The sequence below is a fragment of the Mesoplodon densirostris genome, chromosome 12 (assembly GCF_025265405.1).
Source record: "Mesoplodon densirostris isolate mMesDen1 chromosome 12, mMesDen1 primary haplotype, whole genome shotgun sequence".
NCBI lineage: Eukaryota > Metazoa > Chordata > Mammalia > Artiodactyla > Ziphiidae > Mesoplodon > Mesoplodon densirostris.
Genome location: NC_082672.1, coordinates 50,275,002 through 50,297,110, shown reverse-complemented (window position 1 = coordinate 50,297,110; position 22,109 = coordinate 50,275,002). Strand labels below are relative to the sequence as shown.

At 42.6% G+C, this 22,109-nt stretch overlaps 1 protein-coding gene across 1 annotated transcript in view; it reads left to right on the top strand.

Moving 5' to 3' along the window:
• The window catches only part of FIG4 (FIG4 phosphoinositide 5-phosphatase), a 139,355-nt gene extending 121,623 nt beyond the window's left edge, over positions 1 to 17,732 (top strand). Inside the window, exon 23 of the mRNA XM_060115196.1 lies at positions 17,382 to 17,732. Within this exon, the coding sequence (XP_059971179.1) occupies positions 17,382 to 17,559 (178 nt within the window). The 3' untranslated portion in view covers positions 17,560 to 17,732. The remainder of the gene's footprint in view (positions 1 to 17,381) is intronic.
• The last annotated feature ends 4,377 nt before the right edge of the window (positions 17,733 to 22,109 follow it).

The following is a 22,109-nucleotide window of genomic DNA, read 5'->3' as shown; positions in this document are numbered from 1 at the left end:
AACATTTCACTAAAAAAAAAAGCAAACAAAGCCAAGTGAGAGAGGCACAGAGGAATGTGCTTTGGGATGGAGTGAGGCATAGGTAGGGGCCAAGTCTCGTAGGAGCTTCGCCGTTATTTATCCAGCGGGAAGCATGGGGGGTTGGCGGGGGGTCGTTTTCAGAGAGTGGCATGCTCTAATGCACTCTCTAAAAGATGACTACGGGTGCTTTCTGGAGGGTGAATTGTGTAGGGCCAAGGATATAAGCAAAGAGGGGAATAGGAGGAAACTCTTGAGAAGTGTGGTTTCACAGAAGCCAAGAGAAGAAAATGTTTTGAGAAGGAGGGAGTGGGCAGCAGTCTTGAATACAGAGAAATTAACAGGGAGGGATTGATGGCCGTGAGGAGCAAATGTTTATGGGTGGTGGCTTTGCAAGCCCACTGCGGTGAATTTAGGAAAAAATGGGAAGGGGGTAAGAAAACATGGGGAGCAGAAGCCATTTCAAAAATGCTGTGGAGGGATGCAGAGAGATGGGACATTGGGAGGAGGGTATAGGGATCATTTCTAGGATGGAGCTACTACAGCAGTTCTCTGTGCTGACGGGGGGGGGGTCTGCAGAGAGTCAGATACTGGGGGTTCTGGACAGAGTAGTTAATTGCAGGAGAGAGATCCTTGAAAGGGCCCTGTGAATTGTTTTGCCGCTTTATTGGAATCCAAAATTTCGTTATCTTTGATGTTGATTAGTTTGTCGGAATGTTCTTGTATTAAGTTGAACCATATGAAGTTACCAATACTCATACATTTTTGACCTACGAAAACAGCAGTGGCTTATAATTCTACCTAATAGAATTAGGATTTTCGACCTTAACTTAGACAGTTTCTCCCATAGGTCTTTATAGTTTCTATACATTCTTAATTTGGAAACAGTCTCAAACTTATCTCAAAGTTGCAATTACAGAACGAAGAATGTTTCCCTCCCCGACCCGAACCATTTGAGAGTAAGTTGCAGACCTGATATTCTCTCTCCCTAACATTTGAGTAGGTATTTTGTATAAATAAGAAGATTCTCCTATAAAATCCCAGTACAATCTAGTAAAATCAGGAAATTAACAGCAATACATTGCTGCCAACTAATCCTTCAACCCCATTCAAGCTTTTGCTAGTTGTCCCAATAATGTCCTTAATCTCAAAAGGAACTAGTCCGGCATCTCACATTGCAGTTAGTTGTCATGTCTCTTTAGTCTCCTTCATTCTAGAACAGTTCCCCAGTCTTGATTTTTCATAACCTTGACACTTTGAAGAATACAGTCTAATGACTTTGTAGAACAGCGCCCAGTCTGAGTTTGTCATGGTTATCTTTGGCACTTTGGTAGCCAGCCTTCAAATTGGCCACACCTCCTGTTATTCAAACCCTCATGCAGTCTCCTCCCACACTGTACCAGAGTTGATCTTTGTGACCAAGAGCATAGAGCAGAAGTGGTTAGGTTATAGAAGTGATCTCTTGAATCACTTGTTCTGGGGCAAGCAAACGTCCTATGGATAGGCCCAGATGGCAAGGAACTGAAGCATGTAACCAGCAGCCAGTGAGAAACTGAGGCCTGCCAACCATGTGAGTGAGCATGGAAGTGGATTCTCCAGCCCCAGTTAAACCTCAAGATGACTGTTGCCCCAGCCAGCAGCTGGACTTCAACCTTATAACAGACCTAAAACCAGAATCACCCAATTAAGCCACTCTCAGATTCCCGACCCCCAGAAACTCTGACACCATAAATGTTCGTTGGCTTAAAGTACATAACGAATACAGGCAGGAATATCACAGAAGTGATGGCGAGTACTTTTTATTGCATCCTATCAGGTGGCACAAAATTTCAATTCATGCCATTACTAATCATCTTTATTTCAGTCCCTTGATTAAAATGGAATCGTCTCAGCTTTTCCACTTTTTGCTCTTTTTTCCCCCCTCTTTTAATTAATGAATATTTTGTGGGAGATACTTTGAAATGATGTAAACATCCCTTTCTTCATCAAACTTTCAATTATTTCATTTATTTATTTTTCTCAGTATGAGATCTTGGTTTTCTGTTTTATTCGATGGGATATAGTCTGTTACTGTCATTATTTATTTTGATACTCAAATTGTTCCAAATTTCACCTGCATCCCTTCATCCTGGCTCCTGTGTTCTCTGGACACATCCTCATCATTCTTTAAGTATATCCTTGATTTCTGGCACAAGATGTTCTAAGCTCATCATATTCTTTGCCTGCCCCAGCCCTGAAATCATTCATTTCTCCAAGGACCTCAGGTTCTTTTTAGTGGAAAATGGTATTAAAGCCAAGGTGTGGGCACCATTGCCATTGGGGTGTCATTGCTCCCAGGCCCACTCAAAGGACATATATATATATACTTACATATACTCATAGATGTAAATATATACAGACATATGCAAATATATACATATATGTATATATAAATATATACTACATATATTATATATATCATATAATATAAATTATGTATTTGTAAATATAATACAAATAAAATATAGATATATATCTTTAAATTCATACTGATGCCTCTAATTGGAGGGTACTCTGGGGTTATTCCGTCCGTCTCCCCTTTCCACATTAGTGACCTCCCTCTCCAACAGTGAGAAACATGCCTCCGTTACCCTCATTATATTTATCTGATTCATTCCCTCGTATATAACCAGTCTTCCATCACCACTGCATCCACCCCTTCCCCCACAAGGATGCCCCCTATTCAGGCACTGACACCTTTTCAGAGACACCACCCTCATGAGTGCCCTCCTTATCCCCTTGGGCCCCAGGCCGCTGCTCCACCTGGATGTTCACACCCACTTCTCCCTGCTCAGTCTCTGACATACCGCCTCAGGCTGCCCCTACACGTGGACGCCCTCCTCACTCAGGCCTAAACTCCCCACGCTGGATCTGCCCTTCTCACCCCACCTGGGCTCCAGCACCCCACAGGCTGTCACAGGCTGCCTCTCCTTGCTCTTCCCCCATCGAATGGCTTTAGGGCTGACTTGTTCGGGGGAGGAAAGGGAAGAGCAAGGGCTTCGTGATTTCAGAAGGATGCCAGCAAGGAAAGGGACATTCTCCTCCCCCTCAGCTCAGTTGTGAATTTCGTCTGTACTAGTGGATTCCAAATGTCTGGTTACACCAGAATATCTTGGGAAGCTTGCTGAAATACAAATCTCAAGCAAACAGAAGACAATGCTAAAAACGGAGCAATCAAAGCGTCCTTAGACAATGGTGAAGTAGATTATAGGGAGGCAATTCAGTTTTCATTTTAGATGCTTGGTTTCTCTTTACATTTTCTACATTTATACCTTTATGTTATTAATACTAATGGATTATGGGCCATGTTTTATAATTTTCTATATTAAAAACATAATTAGCAAGACTGTTGTTTTTTTTAAGCAATACAAAATACAGACTTCCAGACCCTATTGCTGGAGGTTGATTCAGTACACCTGGGCTAAGACCTGGGCATCTCTGCTTTGTAAAATTCTCCTTTGAATGTAGTGATCAGCCAGGTTATGGAACCCCCGCTCCATCAAATCCTCCACAGGAGTTCCCTGGGCAGCTGTGTCTGAGTATCCATGGGGCAGCGTGCCCAGCACCCCATCACAGATGAGCATTGACAGAGATGAAGCCATATGAGCTTTCTGAAAACTCAGGACAGGTAGGTTGTGGTTTGAAGGCTCATGATCCTACTGATGGCTCCTTCCAAAAGTCAGTTGTGTCTGATCCTTATTGTTATTAAAGGGAAGGATAACTCTGAAAAGATGCAGGTTAAGTACTCTTCAAAACTATCAAGGTCATCAGCAACAAGGTCAGTCTCCTGTCACCTCCAAGAGGACCCTAAGCAGAGATGACAACTAAATGTAATGTATCCTTGATAAGTTCTTGGAAAAGAAAAGGGACATTAGGTAAAAACGAAGTATGGATTTTACTTAATAATAATGTGTCAATATCAGTTCATTAATTGCAAGAAATGTGCCATCCTAATGGAAGACGTCACTAATAGGGGAAACTGGGGTATGTATGGGGTATGTGGGAACTCTCTGTATAATAGTTCTATAAATCTGAAGAGGTTCTACAATTAAAAGTCTTTGAAAAAAGATGCAGGTAACAGGAGATGTAATGAAGTGACATGGCAGACTCAGTGATAGCACTCTGTAAATCATCAGGAAAAGGTGAAAATATTCAAATGGGCGTGAAGAATCTAAGTAGGTGTCATCATTTCCATGTGGGAGATAAGACACAGGGCCATTACTGCAGCCCTGCGTCTCCAGGAGTGACAGGCCACTGCTGCTGCTGTTCCAGGAAATTTGAGGACAGCAGGGACAGATTGCTCCCAAAGGTCACCGTGGAAATGGCTGATAGATGACCAGTTGCCCTGAGGGAGAGTCTGGGCCTGCGTACAGGTGGGGAGAAAGGATGACTCTGGGAGGGGCAGTTGTATTCTTTGCCCTTTGAGAACAGCTGTTACAGGCTTGATGTGCAACCTGTCCTTTACTGGCAGAACAGACCCAGTGCTGTGCAGGGTAACCAGTTCCTGTTGCCTGTGGCTCAAAGCCAAGCTCGGTGCTTTGTGACCACCTAGAGGGGTGGGATAGGGAGGGTGGGAGGGAGGGAGACGCAAGAGGGAAGAGATGTGGGAACATATGTATATGTATAACTGATTCACTTTGTTATAAAACCATTGTAAAGCAATTATACTCCAAAAAGATGTAAAAAAAAGCCAAGTTGTGCTCTCAGTAAACAGCAGCTGAAATGTTCACGTTATGGCCTACAAAACAGTGCAGCCAAATATCATTGGGTGCTCTCCTGGTGTTTGTAATACTAGACACAGCTGAAACAGGAAAAATTGCATTTCTTTTTATACTAAGGCAATATATCCTACAACTTATAAATTGCATCCTAAATTGGAGGCATTTTACCTGTTTCAGGCCCAAAAATCATCTTACTTTGTCTAAAACAAAAAGTCCTTTTAAAAACACAAACAACATTTTAATTTTACAGTTGTCAGAGAGAATGTAGAAGAGTATCATTCTGCCATACATGAACCAATAAAAATACTAACAGCTATGGCCCAAACATCAAAAGTACCACCATTGCCACTCATATATGTGCTTGTAGTAGACTGTCCCTTCTGTCTCCTAGGGCAGTGAACACAAATGTGCCCAACTGCTGGAAGTATCCCCTTGTTGCTAGAACCATCCAGGAACAGGGTTACCTAGGCGCCTGTGTGCTTGTTCCCGGCTAACGCAAGAAAGAGCTGGAGCTTCCTATGCTTTTGCACGTTGGCTGGCTATGTGGTCAGAGTTCAGTTGCAGAAAACATAATCCACTCTAGGTAGATTAAACAGAAAGTGATTTATTATGGGATTTTCAGTGGCTTTCAGAATCACCAGAGGGCTAAAGAGACAGACTGTAGACCAAGCTGCCAAGAATGACTCCTCAAAGCACATGGCAAATCATCAGAGTGGCTGCTGCATCTGCCTAGGTCCGGAAGGTATCACAGCAGCTGCTGGCTGCAAAACCAGCCACCTCAGCTATAATCAGGAAGCTGCCACTGGGGTGGCCAACTCGAGAGCACGTTGCCCTTGCCAGAGTCTGCAAAAAGGACACCCTACATGTTACTTCTTCGCATATGAGTCAGTTCCAAATCAGACTCCTGTGAGTACAAGTGGTGGGTAGAACCTAAATCACATTTTGAACCCAAATTACAAGGGAGTCTGGGACGTTATTTTTTGTTTTTCAGCCTCTGCATGCAGGAAGGGGAGTTCAAATTAGAGGAATCTAATTTATGTTATCTGTCGGAGTCTGCCCTGCTAGCCACCCAGTTATCTATGCATATTCCTCTTGCTATAATTAGAACCCACTCCCTCCCCCATACATCACTGCATCCCACTCAAAGTCCAGGATCTCTGGGTTTTGTGCAGCTCTCTTTAAGTCCAGATGAGGCTTTTTGTGATCTAGTGACCTATAAATTAAAAGACTGCCTGTCTGTTCTCAATATACACTGGTGGCAAAGGAGGATTAAAACTCTCCAGAAAGGGAGAGAATAGAAACATACAATTGCCATTTGTATTAGCAGTCATCAAATGCCACTAGGCAAGAATGGTGAAAGCACCCTGGCTCGCATGATGGAGTGAGGTCCTTGAGTAGCCATCGGAAGGACTCCCTTGTTCCAATGACCCAAATCTAACTGATATCCTAGCCATCTCCCATTAGCTGCAATAAAAGTAAAGCTGATAGGCAGTCATTTTTTAATTTTCCTAACTTTACTTGTATTTCTTTCTGCTGCCATAGTTGTAATAATGCTTGATTAGCCAGATGTAAGTGAACCCTGAGATTAAGGGCTCTACCACATTCTCTGCACTTCCCCCAAGTCTCTGCATCACTAGGATAGCAGCCACATCTGGACCCTGTGGTATTCAGCTGTCTCTGAGGAGACCAAGTCCTGATGGAGTAGAAATGGGAGTTGAGCTGGAAAGGAGTTTCTCTGAACAAAGCCCTGGGTAAGGAGAAGTGGTGTGGCAACGCCTACCTCAGCAGCAAGGACAGTATAGCCATGCAGGCAACAATATGTCACATTTAGGGACCGTCCAGCTTTGGGGATGGGTGAAAAATATACTTTAAAAACAGACATGCCTAGATGGTTCTGGGAAGAAGACGGCAGCAACATAGTTTTTAAATCTCTGAATCATCACATAAAACAGAACAACTAGGGAGCACAACCAAATACACAACGGGCAGCATTTACCTCAAACCACGTAAGTTATCCACAAATCACAAAATATAAGCAGGTGGTGGAGGTAAACCGCCAACAGCCACAAGACCTGCATGATATTCGTGCTGTACGAGAGGAAGGAGTCAGGAGGGCACAGCAGGGCATCTGACAGACCTGAGACCAGGAGAGCCCCAGAGTAGCTAACAGGAGTCCACTGCACTGGAAATGACTGTGGGCTAATCTGAGCACAGCAGCTGAAACTGGGAGGGGTTTTACCCAGTTCAGTGCCAGGTGAATGCAGGGGCTCTTGGTGGGTTCTGAAAAGAGCTGAGGCAGTCTGGGCCAGATTAACTCCTGAACCCGACAGCCAAAGCTCCCTTCCAGGCCAGGGCACCCGTCTGAGGAGAAAGTGCTGACAGTGGAGTCAAAACTGGGCAGGATAGTGGCAGGAGGCATGAGGGAAAGAGAAAGTCCAGATAGAAGAGGGGAAAGAGAAGAGGTAAAGGAAATCTCAGAAAGCAAGCTGCCATGTTTTTAAACAAGTTAGATTTTCCTGAACTACACTCCATTCTAAAGGTTCAAGAAAATTTAATTTTGCATAATGAGCAACAGAAAAGTATCGAGGTCCAAACCCATATAAAGTTATTAGGAGAATGAAAGAACACAGCAGAATAACATCCCTCCGATGAAAGCATGCCAGAAAGACAACTTGATAAAAGAGGTCTAAACTGAAGCATACTATTTCAAAATGAGCTTAAAATACAAAACTTTAAAATTCAAAAAGAAATGAAAAAAAGATTTAAGAGAAAGTGTCAAATATTGGCAATAGGCAAGGAAGATTTAGCATGGATAGGAGGAGTCTTGATGAAGAAAAAGCAAGGGAACAAAAAAACTAAAAACAGTAATGCCAATTTTTTTTTCTGAAATATAAAACTACGTATTTGAATAGCACAACACATACCTGAGAATAGTGACCAAAAATGATACAGTATAGTATGTTAACTGGACTTTAAAGGAAAAAGATCCTTTAGACATCTAAAAAGAGAAAGTGACTTTTTTTTTTTTTTTTTTTTTTCTTTTTGCGGTATGTGGGCCTCTCATTGTTGTGGCCTCTCCCGTTGCGGAGCACAGGCTCCGGATGCGCAGGCCCAGCGGCCATGGCTCACGGGCCCAGCCGCTCCGCGGCATATGGGATCCTCCCAGACCGGGGCACGAACCCGTATCCCCTGCATCGGCAGGCGGACTCCCAACCACTTGCGCCACCAGGGAGGCCCGAAAGTGACTTTTAAGGGAAAGAAAATTAGATTATTCTCAGGCTTTATGTCAGAAAAAAAAAAAAAAAAAAAAAAATGGAGCACAGATGGTCCCCAACTTACAATGGTTCAACTTAAAATTTTTGGGCTTTATGACAGTGCAAAAGCGATATGTGTTCAATGGAAACCATACTTCAGATTTTGAATTTAGATCTTTTCCTGGGCAGCGATATACAGTGTGATACTCTCTTGTGATGCTGGCTTCCACTGAACAAAGATGGGAAAATTTGCACTTCAATAAGGATATTAATTACAGTAGGATGGAACTCATCAAATATGTTTAAATCCATGAGTTTATGATGATTTTTTAAAAATCTGGTCACCTTAGAAGGATGATAAGGAACTATTTCATTATCTGGAAAACAGACAAAGAATCAAGCATATGACTCTGAATCATATGAATTGTACCGTTGGGTAACCAAACAAGAGATGAGGAAAAAAATCTTTTTAAAAAAGTGTGACAGGGCTTCCCTGGTGGTTCAGTGGTTAAGAATCCACCTGCCAATGCAGGGGACATGGGTTCAAGCCCTGGTCCGGGAAGATACCACATGCCGCAGAGCAACTAAGCCCATGTGCCACAACTACTGAGCCTGCGTTCTAGAGCCCACGAGTCACAACTACTGAGCCCACATGCCACAACTACTGAGCCCACATGCCACAACTACTGAAGCCCACACACGTGGAGCCCATGCCCTGCAAAAAGAGAAGCCACCGCAATGAGAAGCCCGCACACTGCAACGAAGAGTAGCCCCTGCTGGCCGCAACTAGAGAAAGCCCGCGCACAGCAACAAAGACCCAACGCAGCCAAAAATAAATAAATAAAATAAATATATATATATATATATTTTAAAGTGTGACAACTGATAAATGAAAAAAATAATTATCATCTGGCAATCCCCAGTGAATTAATGGATCTAGGCATTGCATATCAATGACTGTGGGCATCAAAAAAGATAAACAACTAGACACTGTGGCCCTCCTGATGACACAGCACTCCACCGCCTGTGGTCTCGCCACAGCATCTGAAGCAAATTCTCACCAAGCCTCTGGATCCAGTTGCTGGCTTGCAGGAAATATAAAGGACAGAGGGACATTTTTGAACTGCGTCATGAATATGCCATCAGCAAAACCCAGACGAGAGAAACTCTACAACCTGGTTTCTTCGACAAATTGTAAGGAAAAGATAGGAGGGAGAATCTGTAGATTAAAAGGCCTATCACACTTCTAAACTATAGGGATGCACATTTGAATGAAAAAAAAATCTTTTTTTTTTTTTTTGAGTGCAAAGAAGTGATTACTGTAGAAGTCAGGTTGATGGCTACTTATGAGGGGAGGGAGGGGTTGTGATGGGGATGGAGCACATAGAAGGGGCTTCTGGGTTGGCTGCCAAAATTTCTGTTTCTTGACCCAGCTTGTGTTTGCCTTCTAATAACTGTGTGTGTTTGTTTTGTGTGGTTTTCTGTTATCTGTCTTATTTTATAATAAAAAGGTGAAAAGCATTGATAGATTTGAAGCACAGTAGTTTTCCATGATAAATATTAGGTAAGCATTGTTAGTTTTTTTTTTTCCAATGTATATGTATGGCAGTGATGTTATGACATTTTTAACCAAAAACTTTACTTTTACTCTCACAAGCTCGTAATAGTCTCTAAGGCTCTTATGTATAACAGTGTAAAATAGAAAGTCACATGTTAAAAGCAACTGTACTTTTGTTTCAATGTCTGCACAGTGGAATGGACATTGTAAAAATGAGGTCACATGGACTCATTTGAAGTATATCACTGGGGAGTGTTGAAATATATATATATATATATATACACACACACAGCCCTTCTCTCAGTGTTATGTTTAAAGAAAATATATGTATATATTAGTATATATAAGGATAACTGTTACATATAAATATATCTGTGTATATAACATACATGTGTATGTGTATGTACATACATACACTTTTTTCATCTAGTTGATCCGATGAAAAATAAGTCTTCACAAGATAGTTTTTTGTCAGTCATACCTCAGTAAAGCTTAAAAAAAAAAAGTTTAGCAGCCTGAGACATTCACGTGCATGGATTTCTTTGAGATATATTAAGGTCGTTGTGTACTTCGATCTATACATAACTTTTCTCTCTTGTTAATGTGGCTTAGGCTTAGGCATTAAATCCTAACTTTTGTGAGACTGCAGAGCCTTTCTGGCTGGCCTGTCACTGACATGGCTGCCTGACACGTTGAAGGCAGATAAGTGTTTGAGAAACACACACACAAGAGTTTTGCTGTCCTCACACTCCATAATCAAATGACATACTCCTCTCCTATCAAAATCTATAAAGACCTAGTCTACAGTAAGCAGTTGAGATTCCTTGCTGCTGAGCCTTTGAAGGGCCTTATATACAGACAGGGCTGCCTGCAGCCCTGGTCTACAAGACTGTGCATTTTATGTTCCATCATCACCGATTATACTGTTTAGTTCCTTCTCATCACCCCTTTTGCTCCTTCTAATGGTGGGTTGTTTAGGGACTGGCATTATTGTCATATTTGCTTTGATGCATTTTAACCTGCTTGTGAAATTTCTAACCTCTCTTCCAGTACCTCTGCTGGAGGACGGTTCAGTCATCCCATTGTAATAGCAGCTGTTCAAAGGATTTGGAATTTGTTTGGATTTGAAGGAATCAGATTTATACACTATTCTGTATCTCGCTCATTAGCTCTCAATGGCATAACAAGACTGAAAATTTAATTGGACTTTGGGGAAATCATGCATTAGGTTTGTAGCATTTTGTGTGTATTATATAGACTTGCTGTTTTAGCAGGAATAAAAAGTAAATTTTTTTTTACCTTGATGTTCAGAATGTCATTAACAGCTAATAGCATGGTTTCATGTCCTAATACATGGATAAGTGTTTGCCCCTCAAGCCTGTTGCCTTTACTGTGATGTCATGTATGTCTACCCAAAGACACATGCAAGTGCCCTTGGTTGGGGGGTTGGGGCAGTGCGTATGTGCGGAAGGCAGCAAATGTGCTTGCCCATATCTCCAACACTGAAACTGGCTTGACAGGGTATATGAAAGCAAATTACATAGGCAGAGCCTGCTTTCTAGAATCCCAGGATATAGGGACTATTTTGCCTTTTGTTTCGTTTTAGTAGAGGTGGTTTGAAGATTGACACATTCCTCTTAATTTCAGCCCATTTAGTGAGTTTGTTAATCTGAGTCATTGTTTTCTCACCTCTAAAGGGGGATTAGAACGCACCCCTCCTGCCTCACCCTTGTTTTTTGAGCTACTTGGATAGTTTTGCCCTGCTAGAAGGCACCTCAGCTTCCCCTCAGTGCCCCTGTCCACCTTATGGTTATCTGAGGAAACGAACTTAGAAGTCAGACTTCTGCTGGAAATCCTACCTCCCTATCATCTAGACTCTAGATTCTAGAGTAATCCAAATCACACTGCTTTCAGGTTTTACCTTGGATTTAGAAATCCAAGGTAAAATCATCTTCCTTAAACAGACACCATTTATTCATTCAGGGAGTAATTATTGAACACTTACTATATGCCAAAGATTCTTCCAGGCATTGGGGATAAAGAGGTAAGCAAGATAGAATTCACATCCTGGAAAGTATATAAACAGATAAATAAAAGATCAGATAGTGATAAGTGCTATGCAGGGACATATTATATTAAGGCAATGAGTTTAGAAAGAGATACTCAGAATTTCTGAGAAAAAAATAGCAGGAAAGAGGTTCTAGAACAGTCTGTCCAATGGCACTTTCTGTGATGAAGGAAATGTTCTATACTGCACTGTTCAATGCAGTAGCCACTAGCCACATGTGGTTATCAGGAACTTGAAATGTGGCTAGTGCTGAGGAACTAATTTTAAATTTTATTTAATTTTAATTAATTTAAATAAATATAAATTTAAATAGGCACATGTGGCTAATGGCTACCATATTGGACAAGCATGATTTGAGAGCTACATTTTGGACTTAGGTGTCTATACTTGTACACTGAATGGGAGGAATATGCAGCATTATCTTGATTTTTTAACATGAAGAAGCAAACACATTCTCACCGTATCATCTTGGTAGAATAGATTCGTGACTAGGCTTCAATGTATGAGTACTTTGTTGGAAGGATACAAGCAACCTAATAAGGGAACTAACGAGAAGCAATGGATGGTCACAAAAAGATGTTAGAATGGCACCCACAAACTGAGGGCTAAAGGCTCTGAGCAATATTAAAAGCTAGAAAGAGAGAAAATCATTGCAGGGACTTCCATGGTGGTCCAGTGCTAAAGAATCCACCTTCTGGGCTTCCCTGGTGGCTCAGTGGTTGAGAGTCCGCCTGCCGATGCAGTGGACACGGGTTCATGCCCCGGTCCAGGAAGATCCCACATGCCGTGGAGAGGCTGGGCCCGTGAGCCATGGCCGCTGAGCCTGCACGTCCGGAGCCTGTGCTCCACAATGGGAGAGGCCACAACAGTGAGAAGCCCACGTACAGCAAAAAAAAAAAAAAAGAAGAAAGAAAAAAGAATCCACCTTCCAATGCAGGGAACACGGGTTTGATCCCTGGTTGGGGAACTAAGATCCCACATGCCGCAGGGCAACTAATCCCGCGTGCCACAACTACTGAGCCTGTGTGCTGCAAACTACAGAGCCCACATGCTCTTGAGCCTGTGTGCCGCAACTAGAGAGAGAAAACCCACATGCCACAACGAGAGAAGCCTGTGCACAGCAACGAGGAGCCCGCACACCACAACAAAAGATCCCGCGTGCCACAACTAAGACCAGACGCAGCCATAAAAATAAAATAATTTTTTTTTTAAAAAAATGATTGCATGGCAATGTGTGCCATAGGCCCCTCTGCCAGTTAGGAAATAATAGCCCTTATTGCTTAATAGAAATTACAAAGCTGGCAGAAAGACAAATAGGATAATAAAGGGCTTGTGCTATTAAGACATTTAGCTGAGGTTTTTACCCCACTGAGACTGGAGCATCTGATCAACTTTGATCCTGCCCTAATGATTGTTTTCTCCCAGAAGGTAGAGGAAAGTAATGAGAGGAATGACCTAATGCTGACCATCATCTGCAAATAAGGCTGTTGGTCAGGGTCTTCCATAAGGGCTTCACCTGTCATATTCTTCTGATTCTGTCACTCAGTCATGAACCAACAGAACCATTTGGTGATGTGAAAACAGCAACTTGGGAAAACTTGGAGTTTGTGGTAGCAATAGAAGGGATCACCAGGAAGGGAAATATATCCTGTGATTAGAACGATTACTAAATTTTCTGGAAAAGCCAAATGGGTTTGGTGTGTGCCAAAATGCTCATCATAGAAAAAGTATAAGATTTTAACATATTGGAAAAGTATCACATGTATAAAATTATTGAAATTATACAAGTATTATCTAGTTCTTCTATCACCAACCAAAAATCGTCATATCATTACTAAATCCAGAAGACATATTTCAGTCTGACCAATTAAATATTTTCTTGTCAAACCAACATATGCTTATTGGGTACTCAATATGTATAAGTCAGAAATACCCTCAATGGGAATTGAACTTTTAAAGGGACTCAAACGTTCGTTATGCATCCAAGTGTAAGATACCATTACTATAGGACATGGTCATATTATAACCAAACGAGTAATAACACATTTAAGAAAGAGCATAAAAGGGCACCAATAAGGATCTTCTTTAAAAACACGTAGTGTGTCTAATGAATTTCTGCCTAAAGTGTTTCTCTTCTGTGAATGGGAACTGCAGTTAAGGCTAAGTGTCATCAATCCTTGGTGTTGAGTACACTGAGCAGCCCATAAATGAACTAAAGGCGACCGCAACATTCCTTGAGAGGAAATACAGAGGCTTCCTTGAAGATGGGACTAGGTTTTGTAGATAAAAAGAAATGAGCCTGCAAATTTGTAATTATAATAATTCATCTCCAAAAAGACTACTAGCATTTGAATTAAGGGCAATAAGTCTTATCCCTTTGAGGACTGTGGGGAGAAGCTGAAAACAAAACTTCTGTTTATGGACAGGAGAGAAATGTCGGACGTTTTTTCCACCATGAAAGTGCAATAATAAGCCATCTCTCTCTACTGGAATGAATAAAAGAAAGTAGCCTTACCATTTCCACATCATTTAGTGTTTAAACACTGGTCTTTTCACCCAGAAACAAATGCCATCTAAGCTAATAAAAAGACTATTACATGTAGTGTTGGAAGTGTTATTGGGGTTACCTCCATCTCTTTCCAGTGCCCTTCAGAGACAAGGTGCCCACCAGCAGTCCCTTGTGAGGGTCTTGGATGTTCTTGTATTTCTTCCTTGCCTTGCATAAGCCAATGGGGAAATCCATTGTGAGGACATTAGGAAATGTAATATTGCTACTCATGTCTTTACAGCTAAGTGTTAAATGATACCTGCTCAATGTAGGATTAGTGGTAGTATATCATTTAAGAAGAAAGTTTCTACTGAAGAATGTTCAATGCTGTTGACTGACCACAAATAAGATTTTATTTAGCATTTTAGATTACAGTTTGGTCTCCTTAGATCAAAGATTCTCAAACTTTAGTGAGAAGCAGAATCAACACCACAGTGAGGTGGTGTTGAAGCCCTAAACCTACCTGCCACTCAGTCTGATACCATTTAAGGCTGATGTTGACATTTCACATTTAGAGTGTTTGTAATGGTTTTTCATTACTCCACGGGGCATTGAAGCAGTTTACTGAGAAGTAGAGTGAGGACTCCTGATTGATTTACTGATAAGAAACCCCAGGCAGTGGGTGGAAGTGGCTGGTCTGTGGCCCTGTTCATGGTTGTCCCAGCCCTGCTGCTGTTCCCCCTACAGCCTGCCCACCTGTGTATTCAGCTGAGCTGCTGAAGGACAAAACAATGACTTGATGACTTGGATTCTCCTTTTCTCCTTTTCTCAGTTGCATTAAGGTTTAGTTCCCAGATGGCATCTCTCTGGTGTGATGCCTGCCGGGAAGCTCTTGGTTAATGCACACAGGGTTGCAGGCAAAGGCCTGGCTTCAAAGCACAGAAGCCATTAGTCCCTTTTTTAAATTGACTTTAAATGTCTCATCTGTGAAATGGAGGGTGTAGACACTAGACAGGTGTGGATGGTGTGGTCCAGGAGTTGCTGTGGCCGGCACTTTGATGACAATCTCTAAAACCGCTAATGAAGCCTCCTTTTTAAGTGTTCAGGTTAAAATGGTTTGACCCTGAATATTAACAACCGTTAAAGAATTCTAGCATCTTGCTTTGAATTATGTACATGACTGAAGAGTTGCTATGATTTTGTGAGGGAAAATTGAGAAGAAGAGTTCATATATTAATCATCCTAACCATTGTCATTATAACGTTACTTTTGTATTTTGAAGAAAAGCACTGCTGCCAAGCTGGAATTCAAATTGACTCAGCTCAGGATTCTTTCACCTGGGTCTTTTTTTTTTTAAAACTTCGAGTAAATCACTATCCTTTGGTTTTTATTTAAATAAGGGTGTAGTCTAAGATCATGTGAAATTATTAGAGAGCTTTGGGAAAATGAGAGTATTTCATAAGCCATTTACCAAATTTGAGTTTAAATATATTACCCCAAGGTCAAAACAATTGAGTTTGACTTCCAGAAAGAATATTCCACCTTTAGTTGTATTTTAATTCACAGCGATTTTAAGCAGAGTCTCCAGCCAAGGCAGGATGTGTTAGTTTTCTAAAGGCAAAGTACAGGGAGCTACCTTGACTGTTTTCTAGGAGAGTAAGAAAGACCTAAGTGTAATTGTAATGCATCCTATGAGGATGGAGGGTTTTACTGGACAACTCGTCTCCCTTTGTGTGTCGCTCACTGCACCTTCCCAGTGTCCCACAAAATGCTGACGTTGCAAGTACAGTCCTAGCTGGGTCTGAGGTTCAGTTCTGCTTCTGACTGCAGGGAATCCCCCCCAGCTCCAGGGGTCCCAGCTCACCAAACGGCCAGGCGTCCAGGATGCCTTTCTGGTCCTCTGATAAGATGTACATGAGCAAGACTGAGGTCCCAGCCCAGTAGAATAGATTCTCCAGATCCTTTCTCTTTGTGGTCTTGGTACCCTGATGTGGAGAACCAACCCCCCACTCCTCCGCAGGGCCAGCCCTGGGCTAAGTGGTGGAGTGTGCTGTAGCTGTACCCCCAGTCCCTCGCAGGGTATAGCGTACCATCCTCGCCTACCCATGGCCTGCCTCTTCTTGACCTTCCACACACACTCACTCTGCAGAACACCTGACTTGGTGGTTGATTCATCCCTAGAGGGCCTGCCCCCAGCCAAGGAGCTAATAACTAGCAGGTGCTCACGCTGCAATGAGTTACGCGTGTGTCAGGCACCCAGCTGCATTTTGACAAGGCTTTTTTTGGAGACAGCGCCTTCCCCAAGGGTGGATGGAAATTTCAAGCACTATGGCAGTCTAGGTGGGGTGGGAATGGAGGGATATTTTTGAATAGAGAAGTTCTTGGGTGCTTTTCAAATCACCCCAGAAAGGAAGGAAGCTGCCTATTACAGATTTACAGTCTCTCATCCAAAAGATCTGAAGCCAGATGTGTTTCAGAATTCAGAATTTTGGGGATGTTAGCATATACCTTATAAGAACATCCCCAGTGTGATCTGAGGCTGATAAATAAGCACGTTAATATTCACATGAAGTGAGCCGAGTATTGTATGTTGTACCACCAGATGAGTTTCAGTTGGGTCAGGTTTTGCTGGCAAAGTAACGTTTGGTTATTACAGCTTTTAGGATTTCAGAATTGCAGCTAAGGAATTATGCACCGGTAATTACTAACAATAGTACACTTTTTTGAGCACTAATAGTGTGCCAGGCACTATGCTAAAGGAACACTTTACAGATATAAACTCATTTACTCCTGCCATCAACCTATGAGGTAGGAATTATTAGTATCCCCTACTTCACTGATTCCTATTAATAAGCCCTACTTAAGAAAACTATTGAGTACATACCAGGTACCAAGGAAAGAGAGCAAAGAGTCTGTACAGCCCCTACCTCAGGTTACTTAAGTCATGTGAGGGAGGCAGATGGGCACACAGACATGGGTGTGCCCAGGGCTGCGGGAACAGAGGAGGGGTGCCCATCCAGCCTGCATGCCAGGGAAGGCTCCCTGGGCAAGTGCTGGTCCTGCTCTTTCAGGCAGAGGAGGTAGCCAACCGAGAGGGAACAGGGAGGTCACTACCACCACTTGTTACTACTAAGTTCACTCGTTCAAGGTCAGTGGCTCTCAAGAGCTTGAGGTCAAGGTCCCTATGGTCCTTTATTTTCTTTAATGTAGCTCTGTCCTCGCTTCTCTTCTATAGAACACCCATCTCAGCTTTCTCCCAAGACAATATCTATGAAGTTCAGCCTCCACAAGTAGACAGAAAATCTACAGAGATCTTCCAAGCCCACATCCAGGCCAGTCAAGGTATCATGCAGCCCCTGGGGAAAGAAGACACCTCCATGTACCGAGAATACATCAGAAACCGCTACCTGTGAAGAGACAGCGGGTCCCCAGAGTGGCCCAGAGGGGGACCAACAGAGTCCCATTTACTTCTGCTCTAACATGTTTGTCTCATCTTAAAAAGGTAATTTCCCGTTCAGAAGGCTTTTACTCTTTTTGTAACTGGGGAATTACAAATCATTGGTAGTAAAGAAATGACTGAATATTTTGCTGTCGTTGCCTTTGCTTTATTTTAGAAATACTTTGCTTAGAAATGTGGTTAATCTAGTATCACACCATCACATTAAGATGTTAACAGGTATTTATTGAGGACCAGCTGTGTGCCAGGCCCTATGGTAGAGTCTGGAAATATCATAGTAAGCAAAACAGGCCAAAATTTTCCTCTTGTGTGAAACGAAGGCAGAGTATTTTTCTTTGTAGTTAACAGTTTTAAAATTTTATTCTGATGGTTATGTTAACTTTATGTCTTGATTTAAAAAATGTGTTATGTTGAAAGCCCTCGTTCTTAGGAAGTAAACACTGAAATATCTATATATAAAGAGACAAGATGTCAACAAAATGCTCTCCAGTGGTTCAGGAAAAAAGAACACATGATAAAGCAAATGCAGCAAAATATTAATAAATGGTAAATCTGGAAAACAGTAAACAGAAGTTCTTTGAACTTCTGTGAATATAAAATTATAGCAAAGTAAAACATTAAAAATGTATTACTGGGCTTCCCTGGTGGCACAGAGGTTGAGAGTCCGCCTGCTGATGCAGGGGACACGGGTTCGTGCCCCGGTCCGTGAGGATCCCATATGCCGCGGAGCGGCGGGGCCCGTGAGCCATGGCCGCTGAGCCTGTGCGTCCGGAGCCTGTGCTCCGCAACGGGAGAGGCCACAACAGTGAGAGGCCCGTGTACGGCAAAAAAAAAAAAGTATTACTCTGCATAGCTTTTGTGGTGAGCAGTTGCATTACATAATTTGATATTTGATGTCTAGTCAGGGTTGACATGCCATGTATACGTATGGTTTGCTCTCCACATAGCCAAATATAATGTGGACAACTTTCTGCATTTTCTGACAGTTTTACACAAAGGATTTGATCTTATTATGTCTATGCTTTTTTTTGTTTTTTAAATAAAACAAGTTGTCTCGGTTTTCCCTTCTCACAAATAAAATAGAGAAGAAAACCAAGCCATCTAAAGGGAGGACGAAAATTGATCAGCCTAAATTAAGTGACCTTTAAGGTATCACCAACCCCGAGATTCTGGGATTCTATGCAGTGTTCTGTGTTGCAAGTAAAATTCACAGATGGTTTTGATCGATGCCATCGTAAAGTCAGGATTAAAGAATGATGAAACAGTTGGCAAGAGGAGTTTTGGTTGGCACCGTTTGGATATTGTTGGGCTGCACCCCACAGGCCTGCAAGGCCTGTATAGGCCCAGCTTCAAGACTGAAGAAAGAGCCTGGAGTCAGCGACAGAGACGTCAATGATTTCACCGATAGGGGGAGGTTACACATCTGAAGCAAGGTCCCGGAGTGACACCCCACCATGTGGGCCTGATGGCAGGCAGGACGTGGTGGCAGTCTTTGCTCCCAGGGAGGGGGGCTGTTACCAGTTATAGGGGGAATTGATGTCATGTGGCTCATCGGTTACCAGAGAAACGAGCAGAGGGGCAGGCCCCTCGCCACCCCTTTGATAAGCTGTCAGGTGGAGCTGTCCTAATCTAAAGACTAGAACAGTCGCCGGCTGTGGGGGTTCGGGGGGCGAGTATGTAGGAAGGGCGGTCATGTGAGTAGGGGGTAGGTGAGACAGGCGCTGGTGGAGCGGGGGACGTACAGAGAGCAGGAGATCAGCCACCTTGGGCAGCCTGCTCATACACTCCGCCTCTGCATACCCTGCACAACCCTTACAATCTTGGTCCAGCCCTCTTCTGCGACATTCCTGGGGTCAGGTATGTGGCAGGGGTGGGGGCAGTGGCCGGGGGGGGGGGCCTGCAACCAGATACCACGATACAGTACAGGCAGCGGCCGCCAAAGAGAATCGAAAGCAAGATAGTACCTAGTATGCTAAGAACAGTCATTTGCCAGGATGTGGGCAAATTTTGGAGCCAAGCACTTACCAAGTCAATGGAGAGGGAGTCATTGTAGCTGCGCCCTATCCAGTTACCAGGAAGGTAAGGCCACCACTGGTTTTCACAGACCCAGACGCACCCTCATGGGGAGGGGAAGGCCCACTCTAAAACATTCCGGTGGCCTAGCTGGGAGTCAGCACAGTTACAAGTGTGCCACCCCATGTTATGCTCAGTGCCACTAGGGGTGGACCCATTAGGTCTTTCCAAACAAAAAATAATCCCACTAGTCGGACTTATGTGTCCAAAAGCCAGCCTATTCCACTCCACACTGCACAGTCCAGGGAGGCTCATGGGCAGTCACCCTGGTAAAACGTCTGATTCGTGGTATGGTAACATTTACCGACAGGGGTCCTTCTGACATACTGGCGTGCAGGACAGGAAGATGGTCAGTCTCCCCCCACCCCGCCCCATTGTCAGTCATCCCCACATGGTTGCATTAGCTGGGTCAGTTTTTCATGGAAGTCCAGAGGAAGACGACAGCAGTATCTCACTGTAGACCCAGCAATTAGACGCATGTCACAGTGAGGCCATTGTTGATGCTCAGCCCTTGAGCAGACTTCCTCTGCTCAGGACGAAATGTAAGCCATCTAACACACAACGGAGATCATGACAATTAAGCAAGATAAAAACAGTAACTGCATTCTGAGCGCCTGTGGTTTCTGTCCTGGTCTGCAGTACAGTTCAGAAAAGTCAGGTTTTCAGTAATACAGGAATGAGTCTAAAATCATGTTCACAATAACCACCTAGTTTTACCCTTGTTGTAAGAACCACAGCTACTCCATTTTGACTTTCAAATGCATTCCCCTCCTTAGTGGCCGAAGTAGCTGTGCAGTACATGTTCAGTAGGCCACAAAACAGGCCACTGTGTTCAGTAAAGTTTAAGTTAAACCATGTGTAAACCAGAATAATTTCCCCATACCTCCACATATGAATATTTTTCCAAAACTTCCCCTTTTGATTGCAGAATTTTCGGTAGCCCAAAGTACATATCCCACAAAGCCAGGGTGAATGCTGCCTGCCTGCCCTAGGTCCAGATCATGTCCCTTTGTGTTAGACCTCCTTTATATTTGCCTAGTTATCCACGTTGGGGAAAAACTGATGAGATATCACAAATGAGATATCATTTACCAATTACTGAATTGTTACACAAACAGACTTAAAGCAAGCAGTGTTACACATCATGAGTAATTATACTCTAATAACTAGATAATTTTCTTTTCCTCCTGAACCTCAGGACAAAAGTGTGGCTAATGCAATAGCTTTCATAAATCTAGACCTCAATTAGCAGAACTAGAATTTAACATCCACTGAAACATAATATTTTTCTCTCTAAAACTACCTTACTTCCACCAAACACAATCAAATCAAGACTAATTTGCTTGCAAAATAAGTCTGGTCAGTTGACCACATAGGCTCCTCCAAACTGGCTATGGTGGAACTCCTCAGAAGGAGTCTCAGACTGAATTCCCAAAAGGCTTCTCAAAGCCAGGAAAGCCATGCCAAAGGCCTGCCATCAGACTCCACCTCAGTGGATTTCTCTCTTCTAGAGGTCCCCAAAATACCGAGATTCCTGCACATGCCAGGAGACAGTCTTTCCCATTCACCTGATTAGGCTGCTCCGAACTACGAGTCTCCAGTTTCTGGAGGGATCAGGCAGAGAGAAAAGAAATGTTTCAATTCTACCCACAGGTGTAGTTTACCAAATTGCTGCAAGTCATAACTAACTTGAGGGGAAGGGTTTCCCTATATCTAGAAAACAGAGATCAATCCAGTAATATTCCAGACAAAACCCATAAAAATTAATACGATATTCACCAGTTCACTCAGTAACCAATCCTTTCGTTAACTTTTTATGAAGCCATCAGGTTTTCCATTAGGATTCTCTCATTTCTTAGCCAGTTCAGCAGTATGATCTGAAATTTATCAGAGACCTCTACTTGTCAAAAAGTTCTTCTTATGAACTTTCTTGAAGATGAAGCGCTTTTTGCAAAAGCATCAGAGTACAACAATAACTGTCTATAAACGACAAAAGACTTAAAAAGGCATGGTTAAACACCCGATTACAACGTAATTGATAAAGAAACTTTATTACAGTAACTAGAATTATAACTGATTGTAATCTTAACCCTGAAAAGCCTTAATCTCTGGCAAAAACCAAGAAGCAAGTAACTGTGAACTGTTTTGTCATACCCACATTTCCTGATTGCAAGACTTATGCCTTAGTCTTCCTCTCCTAAGAAGGCAAAAGTAGGTAAACTTAGACCCACCCAGCAATTAATGTTCCAATACTTTACCCTATTTGAAATGACCCAGATAGTCAATGAATTCTCTTCATTTAACTTAGTTTAGTTTTAAGATACCCAAATCTGGAGAGACTATTTTAGACAGACATTCCGAAAACATGATTATTCCTACAGTTTACCTAAAGGCTCTTACCTCATTTACATTTGCTTTAAATTTCGTCATATC